At 39.6% G+C, this 13,732-nt stretch overlaps 1 protein-coding gene across 1 annotated transcript in view; it reads left to right on the top strand.

Moving 5' to 3' along the window:
• Nucleotides 1-13,732, top strand: part of roraa (RAR-related orphan receptor A, paralog a) — a 261,349-nt gene that overhangs the window by 171,445 nt on the left and 76,172 nt on the right. Inside the window, exon 2 of the mRNA XM_058407825.1 lies at nucleotides 3,229-3,258. Coding sequence (XP_058263808.1) covers nucleotides 3,229-3,258 — 30 coding nt within the window. The remainder of the gene's footprint in view (nucleotides 1-3,228; nucleotides 3,259-13,732) is intronic.

The following is a 13,732-nucleotide window of genomic DNA, read 5'->3' as shown; positions in this document are numbered from 1 at the left end:
CCACTCGCCTACTCGCTTATAGATAACTGATCTCAAAGAATACGGTGGTGCGCAGTAGCCCTGGCTAATCAGTATTTCTTTAAACATGTCTTCTGCTTCTTTTCTGGTCTTTATTTCTAACATGCACAACATCAAACATAATTTAAGGAAATGCCGTAATGAATGTTTAAACACGTGGCAAGATGGAGAAAAAAGGATATCAGTGATTGTTTTGAACAGCCCTATGTTTCCCTTAATTATCTCTAAGCGAGATATCATTAATAGGGGGGAAAAGGATGTACTTTAAAGTGAAATAAATGTGATTATTTCTGCATCTGAAGTGGGGGGAAAAAGTACCAAAAAAACGCTGAAGGTAAGAGATCAGAGATTAATCAGGTCGTGTTGTATGACTCTTGAGTGTGTTTCCTACACAATGGCTGATGCAAAGCGCAGAAACGATCATGAATAACTCTTTACCCTTGAGCTGACTTTCCGGAAGCCGGTGTTGAACTGTAACAAGCTCGTCTTTATGATTGTGATTCAGGTACACTTACCTTGCTGTTTCATGCATAGTAATTACCTTCTCATTCAACTCATTCATTATAAAGGAAAAAGGAGGGTGGTGGTGTTAGAGAGAGGAAGGAAGGGGAAAAAAAAGTGTCCATCTTGTGTCTCTTTCTCATCAGAACGGTGACGGTGTGTTCACATCCGAGCGTCGCATTATAGTTATCCTCTATGAAGTTGTGGTTTCCCCATCTGTCAAGGATGACTTCACCTCCAGACTGACCCTCAGTCTGTCCTCCAGCAGAGCACACATATAACCTGGCAGGCTTGAGAGATGTCAGGGTCCAACCACCTCCTGCTCTGAACTCACTCACTGGATCCCTGGCCTCTGAATGACACACAGAGGAGGAAATGGGTCGATGACCGATCCCCTCCCCTTTTTTTCCTCAGCAACAGGCCATTTTTCCTGAACTAGCCCCCTCATCGTTGATTTGGCAGTGATGATTTGCAATCACAGACAGTTCTCTGTGTTAAAATTTGATTTCCAAATTCCCGTGTGACGTTAACCGAATGGCTGTAGTCATTTTTGAGAAGAGGCGGACAGAGCGAGGACGGAGATGTGAGCAGAGACGAGCCTCAGACTCGGACTGTTGCTCGTTTAACTTTGACTAGCCTTACAGTGAGTTACACTGTATGTAATAGCCAGCTACTAATTTGTTTTTGTTTCACTCCAGTGTGTGTAAGAAGATGTCTCACACACTGATAGCACATCAGCCTCAAGCACTGCTGTATCGATTCATCTCTGTGGTTGGGTCAAGCATGTTTTCAGTGTGTGCCCCTAAGAGAACCTCTCAGCGTCTATACTCGCACTAGGAAAAAAAAAAGCAAAATACATTTTGATATGGATTTATGGTCAGAGAGTATACAAATAGAAACCAGCACTGGTGAGTGAAAGAAAAGCCTACCTTTTTACCGAGCAGAAAGAAAATAATATTGCATGTGCACATTATGATCTTTTGTTTTTCCATTGTTTGAGAAAGCAAAATAGCCAGATTTATGTGTGTCTATATGCTCATTTCCTTGTAATAATTACACCAGAAGTCTTGATTTGGTGTAAGGCTAAATTAGGAGAGTGGTGGTTGCTGCCCAGAGCCCCCGTGCCTCTGTTAGCCCCTGCTTAACATTATGGCTAAAGAAGGCTAAAGCTGATGCTGACTGCTGTGTGATTTTAATTGTAGGCAGGAGTTTCACAAGGATTACTGCCTCATTTTTTCCTTTAATGCCACTTTTTCTGTCAGCTTACTTTCCCACAGGGTTTCAGATGTGTAGTGAAACACAAGGGATCCACATTCCGGATGCCGTAACCTCACCTCACCTCACCACACCACACTGCTATAGGTGTAACACATACAGTATGTACAGTAAATACACACATGCAGGGATCAGGAGAGAGGTGAAAGAACAAATCCACAGCACAAGTCATTCTGAAACACAATACAGTGCGGGTGTAAAGATACGCTCATGGGCTCTGATTACAGCCTGAGAAAACACTCACAGCATTCCTGCCTAGCATTCCACACATGCCCCACTCTTCATTTTCATCACGCAGAGGTCAGCCATGACAGTCAGGCAATTGGCTGGTTGGTATTGTGACTGCACACTGACCTGTTTGACCTTGCCTGGGCACAGCCTGTGGCAGTACTGAGCAACTTTGTCACAGTCAACAGCAGCCTTTGGCCTCGGGTCAATGTCAGGACTTAGAGTTGCTACGTTCAACAAGGCTGTTTGTGCTGCATTTTGATACGTCTTTTTTGAGGAACTGCTCTTTTGTTATTATTATTATATGTTTGCATTTCCTCCTATGTCTGTAGGATTGACGACTCTAAATTGCCCCTCAGTATGATTTGTGTGTGTGTCATGCAATCGATTGATGGATTGACCCGTGCCTGAATGTTCCTAGGATAGCCTCTGTATCCACAGTGACCCTGACCCGGGATAAAGTAGTTAGAAAAAAAGAAAAAACTTAACTTGTACTGGAACCAAGATGTTCTATTATCACGGTTTTAGCTTTTAGCTTAGACCTGACCTACTGTATTTACTGTATACACGCATATTGAAATGAACACTTACACTATATTGCCAAAAGTTTTGGGACGTCTGCCTTTACATGCACATGAATGTAATATGGAGTTGTCCCGCCCTTTGCAGCTATAACAGCTTCAGTTCTTCTGGGAAGGCTTTCCACAAGGTTTAGGAGTGTGTTTATGGGAATTTTTGAACATTCCTCTCTAGAAGCACTTTTGTGAGGTCAGGCACTGATGTTGGACGAGAAGGTCTGGCTCACAGTCTCCACTCTAATTCATCCCAAAGGTGTTCTGTGGGGTTGAGGTCAGGACTCTGTGCAGGCCAGTCGAGTGCCTCCACACCAAACTCACTCAACCATGTCTTTATGGACCTTGCTTTGGTCACTGGTGTGCAGTCATGTTGGAACAGGAAGGGGTCATCCCCAAACTGTTCCCACAAAGCATGAAATTGTCCAAAATGTCTTGGTATGAAGCTGAAGCATTAAGAGTTCCTTTCACTGGAACTAAGGGGCCGAGCCCAACCCCTGAAAAACAACACCTGAACTCAATGATTTGGAGGGGTGTCCCAATACTTTTGGCAATATGGTGCATGTAAGGGCATCTGCTAAATGCTGTTGATGTAATGTAAGTGTGTTTAACAAGGACTTCCTCTGTTTTTCAGGTATTTCAGTAACAAAGAAGACACATACTTGTAAGTACCGAATGTTCTTATATATACATACAAGCTTCAAGAAGAAACAAAATTCCTTTGGAATTGATTCTAAAATTGAGGTTCCTGCATTTTAAACTGTTCCTCAGGAGACCTTTCTGTAATGGCCAGTTGAACAGATCCGGTTTGTTCGAACAGATCATATGACTGTTTCATTCCAGCTCTTTCTTTCTGTTGTCTGTTCTGTTTGCAACTGAAAAACAAGGATGTGGTTTGCATGTGACCTTTGTGAGGGAGGTTAAAAACTCTGAACTGCCTTTCGCAGTCTAGCTCAGGGAGATAGACATCAGCTCAGAGCAGGAGCGAGCGTGCAAATCTCACGGATTAAGTTTTTATCTCCAGTCTCCTCCTTCAAAAAGCTGTTGCAGGATGCAGTGGGCAATAAGCAAATAGACTACGATGAAACCTTGATATGATAATAGGCCTAAAGCAATGTAGATATAATTTCACACACACACACACACACACATTCCACTGGAGTTTTTAAACAATACCAGCACTTTTAATTCCTTTGAAATTCACCATCTTGTAAGATTTCTTTGCTTGGTCACACTTTGTTTTAAAAAAAAAAATGAAAGGAATATATTTTACAGGGTTTTTTCTCTCTCCATATTCTGCTCTAGTAAAGAGTGTTAGTCTTTCTGCCTTTTATCCAGTGGCCTACTGCTATCTTAATTAGAGCCCCGATTGCCCCTGCTTAAGAGTGAGGAAGCGAAATCAAAGAGCATGTTTCAGAAGAGCAGGTTCAAAGCCATGGACACAGTCTGGACCACACTATTTAATCTCAGTGAAAGAAATGGTAATGACGCATGTCACTGGGTGAAAGGAGAGAGAGAGAGAGCGAGAGAGAGAGAGGTATAGTGGAGGCATGCTGGCAGTGAGGTCCTGGGTCAAAGCCATGCTGTGCAGTAGAGATGATTCAAAGGACATGTAATAGTGGGAGGAAAGGTCTTGTCAGTTACAAGGAGAACAGACATTTTCATCGACTGTAAAGTGCTAATGAGGGTTGGGTTATGTCTGTCATGTCCTAACAGCTGAGTAACACCTCACTAAGAACATGTACCTCAGTATTTGCCTCGGTTAATGCCTAAGGAGGATAATGTAGATTATATTTTTTTCAGTTTCTATACTATTTGAAAGGCAAATTTGCTATTTACAATCTATTGTCCATTGCATAGTTTTGCATGTGCAAATGTTTGCATCCCCCATATTATTTGAACGGAAATATTGATTTCGAGGAAGTGCCTCGATTTTAATGAAAAGAATTCCAAGAATATGCATCGAGAGAACAGTTTTAAATATAAGACAAAACAAAAGAGTAATAAAAACAAAATAGTCACAGTTACAGTGCCCTATGAATTTCTTTTTTAATTTTTTATTATTATTCTAATTCTTTAAAAAAAAAAAAAAACAGTCATACATACAGTGAAATTTGGAGCTCAAAAATACATTATTTTAAATGCACTATATTGGCAAAAGTTTTGGGACGTCTGCCTTTACATGCACATGAATGTAATATGGAGTTGTCCCGCCCTTTACAGCAATAACAGCTTCAGCTTCTGGGAAGGCTTTCCACAAGGTCTAGGAGTGTGTTTATGGGAATTTTTGACCATTCCTCTCTAGAAGCACATTTGTGAGGTCAGGCACTGATGTTGGACGAGAAGGCCTGGCTCACAGTCTCCGCTCTAATTCATCCCAAAGGTGTTCTATGGAGTTGAGGTCAGGACTCTGAAGGGTCAGGACTCCAAAGGTGTTCTATGGGGTTGAGGTCAGGACTCTGTGCAGGCCAGTCAAGTTCCTCCACACCAAACTCACTCATCCATGTCTTTATTGAGCTTGCTTTGGTCACTGGTGTGCAGTAATGTTGGAACAGGAAGGGGTCATCCTCAAACTGTTCCCACAAAGTTGGAAACATGAAATTATCCAAAATGTCTTGGTGTGAAGCTGAAGCATTAAGAGTTCCTTTCACTGGACCTAAGGGGCCGAACCCAACCCCTGAAAAACAACACCTGAGCTCAATGATTTGGAGGGGTGTCCCAAAACTTTTGGAAATATAGTGTATATACAGAATACTCTAAAAAGCTTCTTTATATTCATAACTTTGTGCATAGGGGCTTCCATCGTCAGTTCACACCACAGGTGTTTTGAGGGTTTAAAATCTGGAGATAGAGATGGTCATTACGATACATTGATTTTGTGATTATTGTGATATTTGCCTTTTATTGGTGGTCAAGTTTGAACCTACTGGCAGTGGAAACAAGGCTTTTGAGCTGAAATATCCTGTTAGTCACGATGCCACCAATCTTCAGAAGATCTCCTGAAGCACCCATCATAAAATCCTCCTCAGTGTTTTACAGTGGTTCCTGACCAAACATTTTGGTTTTGATCTGACCACAATTAACAAAGTGGGGTTCTTCATCTTCTTCTTTTTGTCTGAAGCATATGCAGACTTTTGTGCTTTGAAACTGTAGAGGTTACAGATGGACACACACACACACACACACACACACACATTGAACACACTCCTTCAGCTCATTTTTCCACTGAGTAATCAAGCCCCTTGCAGTGGGGCAGTTGTTGGCTAGCAGCCTCTCCTGATCCCCACACAGCTCGACCTGTAATATAAAGAAATCCTCACTGGGAGATGATAGATACTTCACTTTACTTCTTCTTGATGACCACTGATATGGCCACTTATCCCTCCATTCACTGCTTTCTCTTTCTTTTTCTTCTTTCTTTCTTTAACCAAGAAAGAGCGTTAGAGTTTGTGTGTGTCACATTCATGTTCGTAAAAACAAATCTATTGAATTCCTTCTCGAAAACATGAAGTCCATTCGGTCTTAGATAAACTAGGGATACTAAACTGTACAAAGGGTCAGGGCTGGATTAAAACACAAAGGAAATCTGTATGTATTGCATGAAGCGATTCAATATTATTTATATATTGAAGTAGATTATATATTCCCCATATTGTCAGAACAGGATGTATTGCACATTATTAATGTATAATTCCCTGCATAGCATTTTTGTTGGTTTAGTATATATTTCTGCTGTGTTGTGCGGGATGTATGTCTGGGTGAAAAGTTTCACATACACTATGTTGCCAAAGATTTTGGGACAAATCATTGAATTCAGGTGTTGTTTTTCAGGGGTTGGGCTCGGCCCCTTAGTTCCAATGAAAGGAACTCTTAATGCTTCATTTAGGACAGTTTGGGGATGACCCCTTCCTGTTCCAACATTACTGCACACCAGTGCACAAAGCAAGCTCCATAAAGACATGGATGAGTGAGTTTGGTGTGGAGGAACTTGACTTGAGTCCTGACCTCAACCCCATAGAACACCTTTGGGATGAATTAGAGCAAAGACTGCAACATCGTCCAACATCAGTGCCTGACCTCACAAATGCACTTCTAGAGGAATGGTCAAAAATTCCCATAAACACACTAAACCTTGTGGAAAGCCTTCCCAGAAGAGTTATAAGAAGTTATAAGAAGAGCTGTTATAGCAGCAAAGGGCGGGACTACTCCATATTACATTCATGTGCATGTAAAGGCAGATGTCCCAAAACTTTTGACTATATAGTGTATTTGTGTAGTGGTATTGTACAAGCAGTTAGTATTGTTGTAACCTGTTGGGGAGATGACTAAAATTGCTGATAAGGGGTGCAAGTTGATTATACAAGATTACACACAGGCCCTTATTTCTCATTTGTGTACGTGTGCATGTGTCCCTCCTGACGCCCTCATGATCTCGGGTCTTCTGTGTGCAATCATTTCTGCTTACTGCACAGATAGCAGCTTTGCAGTATCGGCGTGTCTGTCCGCCGTGCTAAAGTCCAAAGTTTATTTGGATCTAAAATAGACACACAGTACACCCGGAAACCTAGAAATTCTCCTCGAGTTTTTTTTAAATTTATTTAAGTTGCATGTGTTATTGAACTATTTGTCTTTTTTTTATTGTACTTCATATAATATACTTTTACTTTCACATCAGTAGATTTGAGGTTTGTGTTATCTGAGTTTATCAAGAACGCTCGGTTGTCTTGTAGCTGGTAGAGATGTAATTGTGGAATTGGTCCCAGTTGCACTTCTTTTCATAAATAACTGACAAGCAAGCAACACTCGATTTGTTTCCTAAACAAATTATATTTATATAATGTTGTGAATTTGTCAAAGACTTCACGTCGAACGTGTTCAGTATGCGAAAGATGAATTGCCTTTGTGTGTGTGTGTGTGTGTGTGTGTGTGTGTTGTTATTCTGAAGTGAATTACTCTTCCTAACATATTGTGCCTGATGTCTAGTTAGTCATAGATGGCATGTATTGAGCAAATGAAGTATTTGCTTATTTGTGCATGAATGTCTTGCCAGAATGGCAGTCAGAGCTATGTCAGAGAAGCTTATTTGAATTACACTTGGGTTAGTCAGGACCATGGGGAAACAGAGTCATCGATCCAATGAGAGAGAGAGAGAGAGAGAGAGAGAGACTGTGAGAGAATGGGAAAAAGCAGGGGCGAAGTGCAGTCAGGGCTTATCTATCTCCATAGTGCAGACAGGCGGTAAGCCCAGACAGACTAGGCTTATTGAGAAGCATCGCCTAACCCCTGCTCCTTCATTTGTTTACCTTCCCATTGAGTGCTGTGAGACTCTCAGAGAGGCAGCCTCGCTTATCTCAATCAAATGATTAAGACAGCCAACTTCACTGAAATCTGAAAGTACTCAACAGCCCTAGGGCTATCATTAAACTGGTCTGCATTCAGCAGAAGAATTAGCGTATTGTTATGCTCCCTTTCATATAAAGCAGATGTTTTACAGAAAGCAAGCCACTTATGCAAACCTGTAAGAGGGAATAGAGGGAAAAAAATAAATAGACACCGTCTCACAATCACTCCATATTAATATACAAATTAGAGTTATCAAACCGCACTGAGAGCGTGAATCACAGATAATCATACGGGTTTATTGTGCAGTTAACTGTGATAGTGTAAAGATTAGTATACATTTGACAGCAGTGGAGACTCCGCTGTTCTGCAGAGGATTTACAGACTGTGCTGCACTGTTAGAAAGACTGAGAGATTTAGAGACTGTGCTGTTCTATTAGAGACACTGTGGTAGAGATTTAGAGACTGTGCTGTTCTATTAGAGACACTGAAAGTGATTTAGAGACTGGGTGATTTAGAGACCTAGCTGCACACTGTGCACTTTACGTGGCTAAGACAAACTTGTCCTAGCTCTGTGGTGTTGTTTTTGTGTTGAACTTGTTGTTGTATGTTTATGTAGCACCAGGTCCTGGAGAAACGTTGTTTCATTTCACTATGTACTGCATCAGCTATATGTGGTTGAAATGACAATGAAGCTTCTTGAATCTGAATCTTGAATCTTGAATAGAGATTTAGAGACTGTGATGTTCTATTAGAGACACTGTGATAGAGATTTAGAGACTGTGTTGTTCTATTAGAGACACTGTGGTAGAGATATAGAGACTGTGTTGTTCTATTAGAGACACTGTGATAGAGATTTAGAGACTGTGATGTTCTATTAGAGACACTGTGATAAAGATTTAGAGACTGTGATGTTCTATTAGAGACACTGTGGTAGAGATTTAGAGACTGTGATGTTCTAGTAGAGACACTGTGATAGAGATTTAGAGACTGTGATGTTCTATTAGAGACACTGTGATAGAGATTTAGAGACTGTACTGTTCTATTAGAGACACTGTGATAGAGATTTAGAGACTGTGATGTTCTATTAGAGACACTGTGATAGAGATTTAGAGACTGTGTTGTTCTATTAGAGACACTGTGGTAGAGATATAGAGACTGTGTTGTTCTATTAGAGACACTGTGATAGAGATTTAGAGACTGTGATGTTCTATTAGAGACACTGTGATAGAGATTTAGAGACTGTGATGTTCTATTAGAGACACTGTGGTAGAGATTTAGAGACTGTGATGTTCTAGTAGAGACACTGTGATAGAGATTTAGAGACTGTGATGTTCTATTAGAGACACTGTGATAGAGATTTAGAGACTGTGATGTTCTAGTAGAGACACTGTGATAGAGATTTAGAGACTGTGCTGTTCTATTAGAGACACTGTGATAGAGATTTAGAGACTGTGCTGTTCTATTAGAGACACTGTGGTAGAGATTTAGAGACTGTGATGTTCTATTAGAGACACTGTGATAGAGATTTAGAGACTGTGATGTTCTATTAGAGACACTGTGATAGAGATTTAGAGACTGTGATGTTCTATTAGAGATACTGTGATAGAGATTTAGAGACTGTGATGTTCTATTAGAGACACTGTGATAGAGATTTAGAGACTGTGATGTTCTATTAGAGACACTGTGATAGAGATTTAGAGACTGTGATGTTCTATTAGAGACACTGTGATAGAGATTTAGAGACTGTGACATTCTATTAGAGACACTGAAAGAGATTTAGAGACTGTGTTGTTCTATTAGAGACACTGTGATAGAGATTTAGAGACTGTGTTGTTCTATTAGAGACACTGTGGTAGAGATATAGAGACTGTGTTGTTCTATTAGAGACACTGTGATAGAGATTTAGAGACTGTGTTGTTCTATTAGAGACACTGTGATAGAGATTTAGAGACTGTGATGTTCTATTAGAGACACTGTGATAGAGATTTAGAGACTGTGATGTTCTATTAGAGACACTGTGATAGAGATTTAGAGACTGTGACATTCTATTAGAGACACTGAAAGAGATTTAGAGACTGTGTTGTTCTATTAGAGACACTGTGATAGAGATTTAGAGACTGTGATGTTCTATTAGAGACACTGTGATAGAGATTTAGAGACTGTGACATTCTATTAGAGACACTGAAAGAGATTTAGAGACTGTCTTGTTCTATTAGAGACACTGTGGTAGAGATATAGAGACTGTGTTGTTCTATTAGAGACACTGAAAGAGATTTAGAGACTGTGCTGTTCTATTAGAGACACTGTGGTAGAGATTTAGAGACTGTGCTGTTCTATTAGAGACACTGAAAGGGATTTAGAGACTGTGCTGTTCTATTACAGACACTGTGATAGAGATATAGAGACTGTGTTTTTCTATTAGAGACACTGAAAGAGATTAAGAGACTGTGTTGTTCTATTAGAGACACTGAAAGAGATTTAGAGACTGTGATGTTCTATTAGAGACACTGAAAGAGATTTAGAGACTGTGTTGTTCTATTAGAGACACTGTGATAGAGATTTAGAGACTGTGATGTTCTATTAGAGACACTGTGATAGAGATTTAGAGACTGTGACATTCTATTAGAGACACTGAAAGAGATTTAGAGACTGTGATGTTCTATTAGAGACACTGTGGTAGAGATATAGAGACTGTGTTGTTCTATTAGAGACACTGAAAGAGATTTAGAGACTGTGCTGTTCTATTAGAGACACTGTGGTAGAGATTTAGAGACTGTGATGTTCTATTAGAGACACTGTGGTAGAGATATAGAGACTGTGTTGTTCTATTAGAGACACTGAAAGAGATTTAGAGACTGTGCTGTTCTATTAGAGACACTGTGGTAGAGATTTAGAGACTGTGATGTTCTATTAGAGACACTGTGATAGAGATTTAGAGACTGTGATGTTCTATTAGAGACACTGAAAGGGATTTAGAGACTGTGCTGTTCTATTACAGACACTGTGATAGAGATTTAGAGACTGTGATGTTCTATTAGAGACACTGTGGTAGAGATTTAGAGACTGTGATGTTCTATTAGAGACACTGATAGAGATTTAGAGACTGTGATGTTCTATTAGAGACACTGTGATAGAGATTTAGAGACTGTGATGTTCTATTAGAGACACTGTGATAGAGATTTAGAGACTGTGATGTTCCATTAGAGACACTGTGATAGAGATTTAGAGACTGTGATGGTCTATTAGAGACACTGTGATAGAGATTTAGAGACTGTGATGTTCTGTTAGAGATACTGTGATAGAGATTTAGAGACTGTACTGTTCTATTAGAGACACTGTGATAGAGATTTAGAGACTGTGATGTTCTATTAGAGACACTGTGATAGAGATTTAGAGACTGTGCTGTTCTATTAGAGACACTGTGGTAGAGATTTAGAGACTGTGATGTTCTATTAGAGACACTGTGATAGAGATTTAGAGACTGTGATGTTCTATTAGAGATACTGTGATAGAGATTTAGAGACTGTGATGTTCTATTAGAGACACTGTGATAGAGATTTAGAGACTGTGATGTTCTATTAGAGACACTGTGGTAGAGATATAGAGACTGTGTTGTTCTATTAGAGACACTGAAAGAGATTTAGAGACTGTGCTGTTCTATTAGAGACACTGTGGTAGAGATTTAGAGACTGTGCTGTTCTATTAGAGACACTGAAAGAGATTTAGAGACTGTGTTGTTCTATTAGAGACACTGAAAGAGATTTAGAGACTGTGCTGTTCTATTAGAGACACTGAAAGGGATTTAGAGACTGTGCTGTTCTATTACAGACACTGTGATAGAGATATAGAGACTGTGTTTTTCTATTAGAGACACTGAAAGAGATTAAGAGACTGTGTTGTTCTATTAGAGACACTGAAAGAGATTTAGAGACTGTGATGTTCTATTAGAGACACTGAAAGAGATTTAGAGACTGTGATGTTCTATTAGAGACACTGTGATAGAGATTTAGAGACTGTGTTGTTCTATTAGAGACACTGAAAGAGATTTAGAGACTGTGTTGTTCTATTAGAGACACTGAAAGAGATTTAGAGACTGTGTTGTTCTATTAGAGACACTGAAAGAGATTTAGAGACTGTGTTGTTCTATTAGAGACACTGAAAGAGATTTAGAGACTGTGTTCTATTAGAGACACTGAAAGAGATTTAGAGACTGTGTTGTTCTATTAGAGACACTGAAAGAGATTTAGAGACTGTGTTGTTCTATTAGAGACACTGTGGTAAAGATTTAGAGACTGTGTTGTTCTATTAGAGACACTGTGGTAGAGATTTAGAGACTGTGTTGTTCTATTAGAGACACTGAAAGAGATTTAGAGACTGTACTGTTCTATTAGAGACACTGTGGTAGAGATTTAGAGACTGTACTGTTCTATTAGAGACACTGTGGTAGAGATTTAGAGACTGTGCTGTTCTATTAGAGACACTGTGATAGAGATTTAGAGACTGTGATGTTCTATTAGAGACACTGTGATAGAGATTTAGAGACTGTGTTTTTCTATTAGAGACACTGAAAGAGATTTAGAGACTGTACTGTTCTATTAGAGACACTGTGGTAGAGATTTAGAGACTGTGCTGTTCTATTAGAGACACTGATAGAGATTTAGAGACTGTGTTGTTCTATTAGAGACACTGAAAGAGATTTAGAGACTGTACTGTTCTATTAGAGACACTGTGGTAGAGATTTAGAGACTGTGTTGTTCTATTAGAGACACTGTGATAGAGATTTAGAGACTGTGTTGTTCTATTAGAGACACTGTGGTAGAGATTTAGAGACTGTGATGTTCTATTAGAGACACTGTGATAGAGATTTAGAGACTGTGATGTTCTATTAGAGACACTGTGATAGAGATTTAGAGACTGTGATGTTCTATTAGAGACACTGTGATAGAGATTTAGAGACTGTGATGTTCTATTAGAGACACTGTGATAGAGATTTAGAGACTGTGCTGTTCTATTAGAGACACTGTGATAGAGATTTAGAGACTGTGTTGTTCTATTAGAGACACTGAAAGAGATTTAGAGACTGTACTGTTCTATTAGAGACACTGTGGTAGAGATTTAGAGACTGTGTTGTTATATTAGAGACACTGAAAGAGATTTAGAGACTGTGTTGTTCTATTAGAGACACTGTGATAGAGATTTAGAGACTGTGTTGTTCTATTAGAGACACTGAAAGAGATTTAGAGACTGTGTTGTTCTATTAGAGACACTGAAAGAGATTTAGAGACTGTGTTGTTCTATTAGAGACACTGAAAGAGATTTAGAGACTGTGTTGTTCTATTAGAGACACTGTGGTAAAGATTTAGAGACTGTGTTGTTCTATTAGAGACACTCTGATGAATTTTTCTGGGTGCTAACATCCAGCTATGACGAGTTGGTCCTTGTAGATGGCGTTATGCCGTAAACTGTTTTTGAATCGAACGCTGTAGTAAATGTTTGTATTAATGTTATTCTCTGGAGCTCCGATTGTTTAAGGTAGAGGAGAATGTAAGACTGTGAGGATCCTGTCTTGCTGTACACTGTGTACTCTGGGGACATAATGCATGGTATAGTGGATATATACTCTTAAAAAGCCCAAGGCTAGTACATGATTCAGAATGCAGCACCACAAGCATTGTTCGAGTTTGTGCTGTCATGAAAACAGAAAGCCGTGGTGAAAGCTGTGCAGCATCCGCCGTAATCTTGAGATTTTGCGTAGCCGAAGCTCGGGATAGTCAACAGAAACGTACGGCTACTCT

The sequence above is a fragment of the Hemibagrus wyckioides genome, linkage group LG14 (genome assembly GCF_019097595.1).
Source record: "Hemibagrus wyckioides isolate EC202008001 linkage group LG14, SWU_Hwy_1.0, whole genome shotgun sequence".
Classification (NCBI taxonomy): domain Eukaryota; kingdom Metazoa; phylum Chordata; class Actinopteri; order Siluriformes; family Bagridae; genus Hemibagrus; species Hemibagrus wyckioides.
This window is presented reverse-complemented; position numbering and strand designations above follow the sequence as displayed.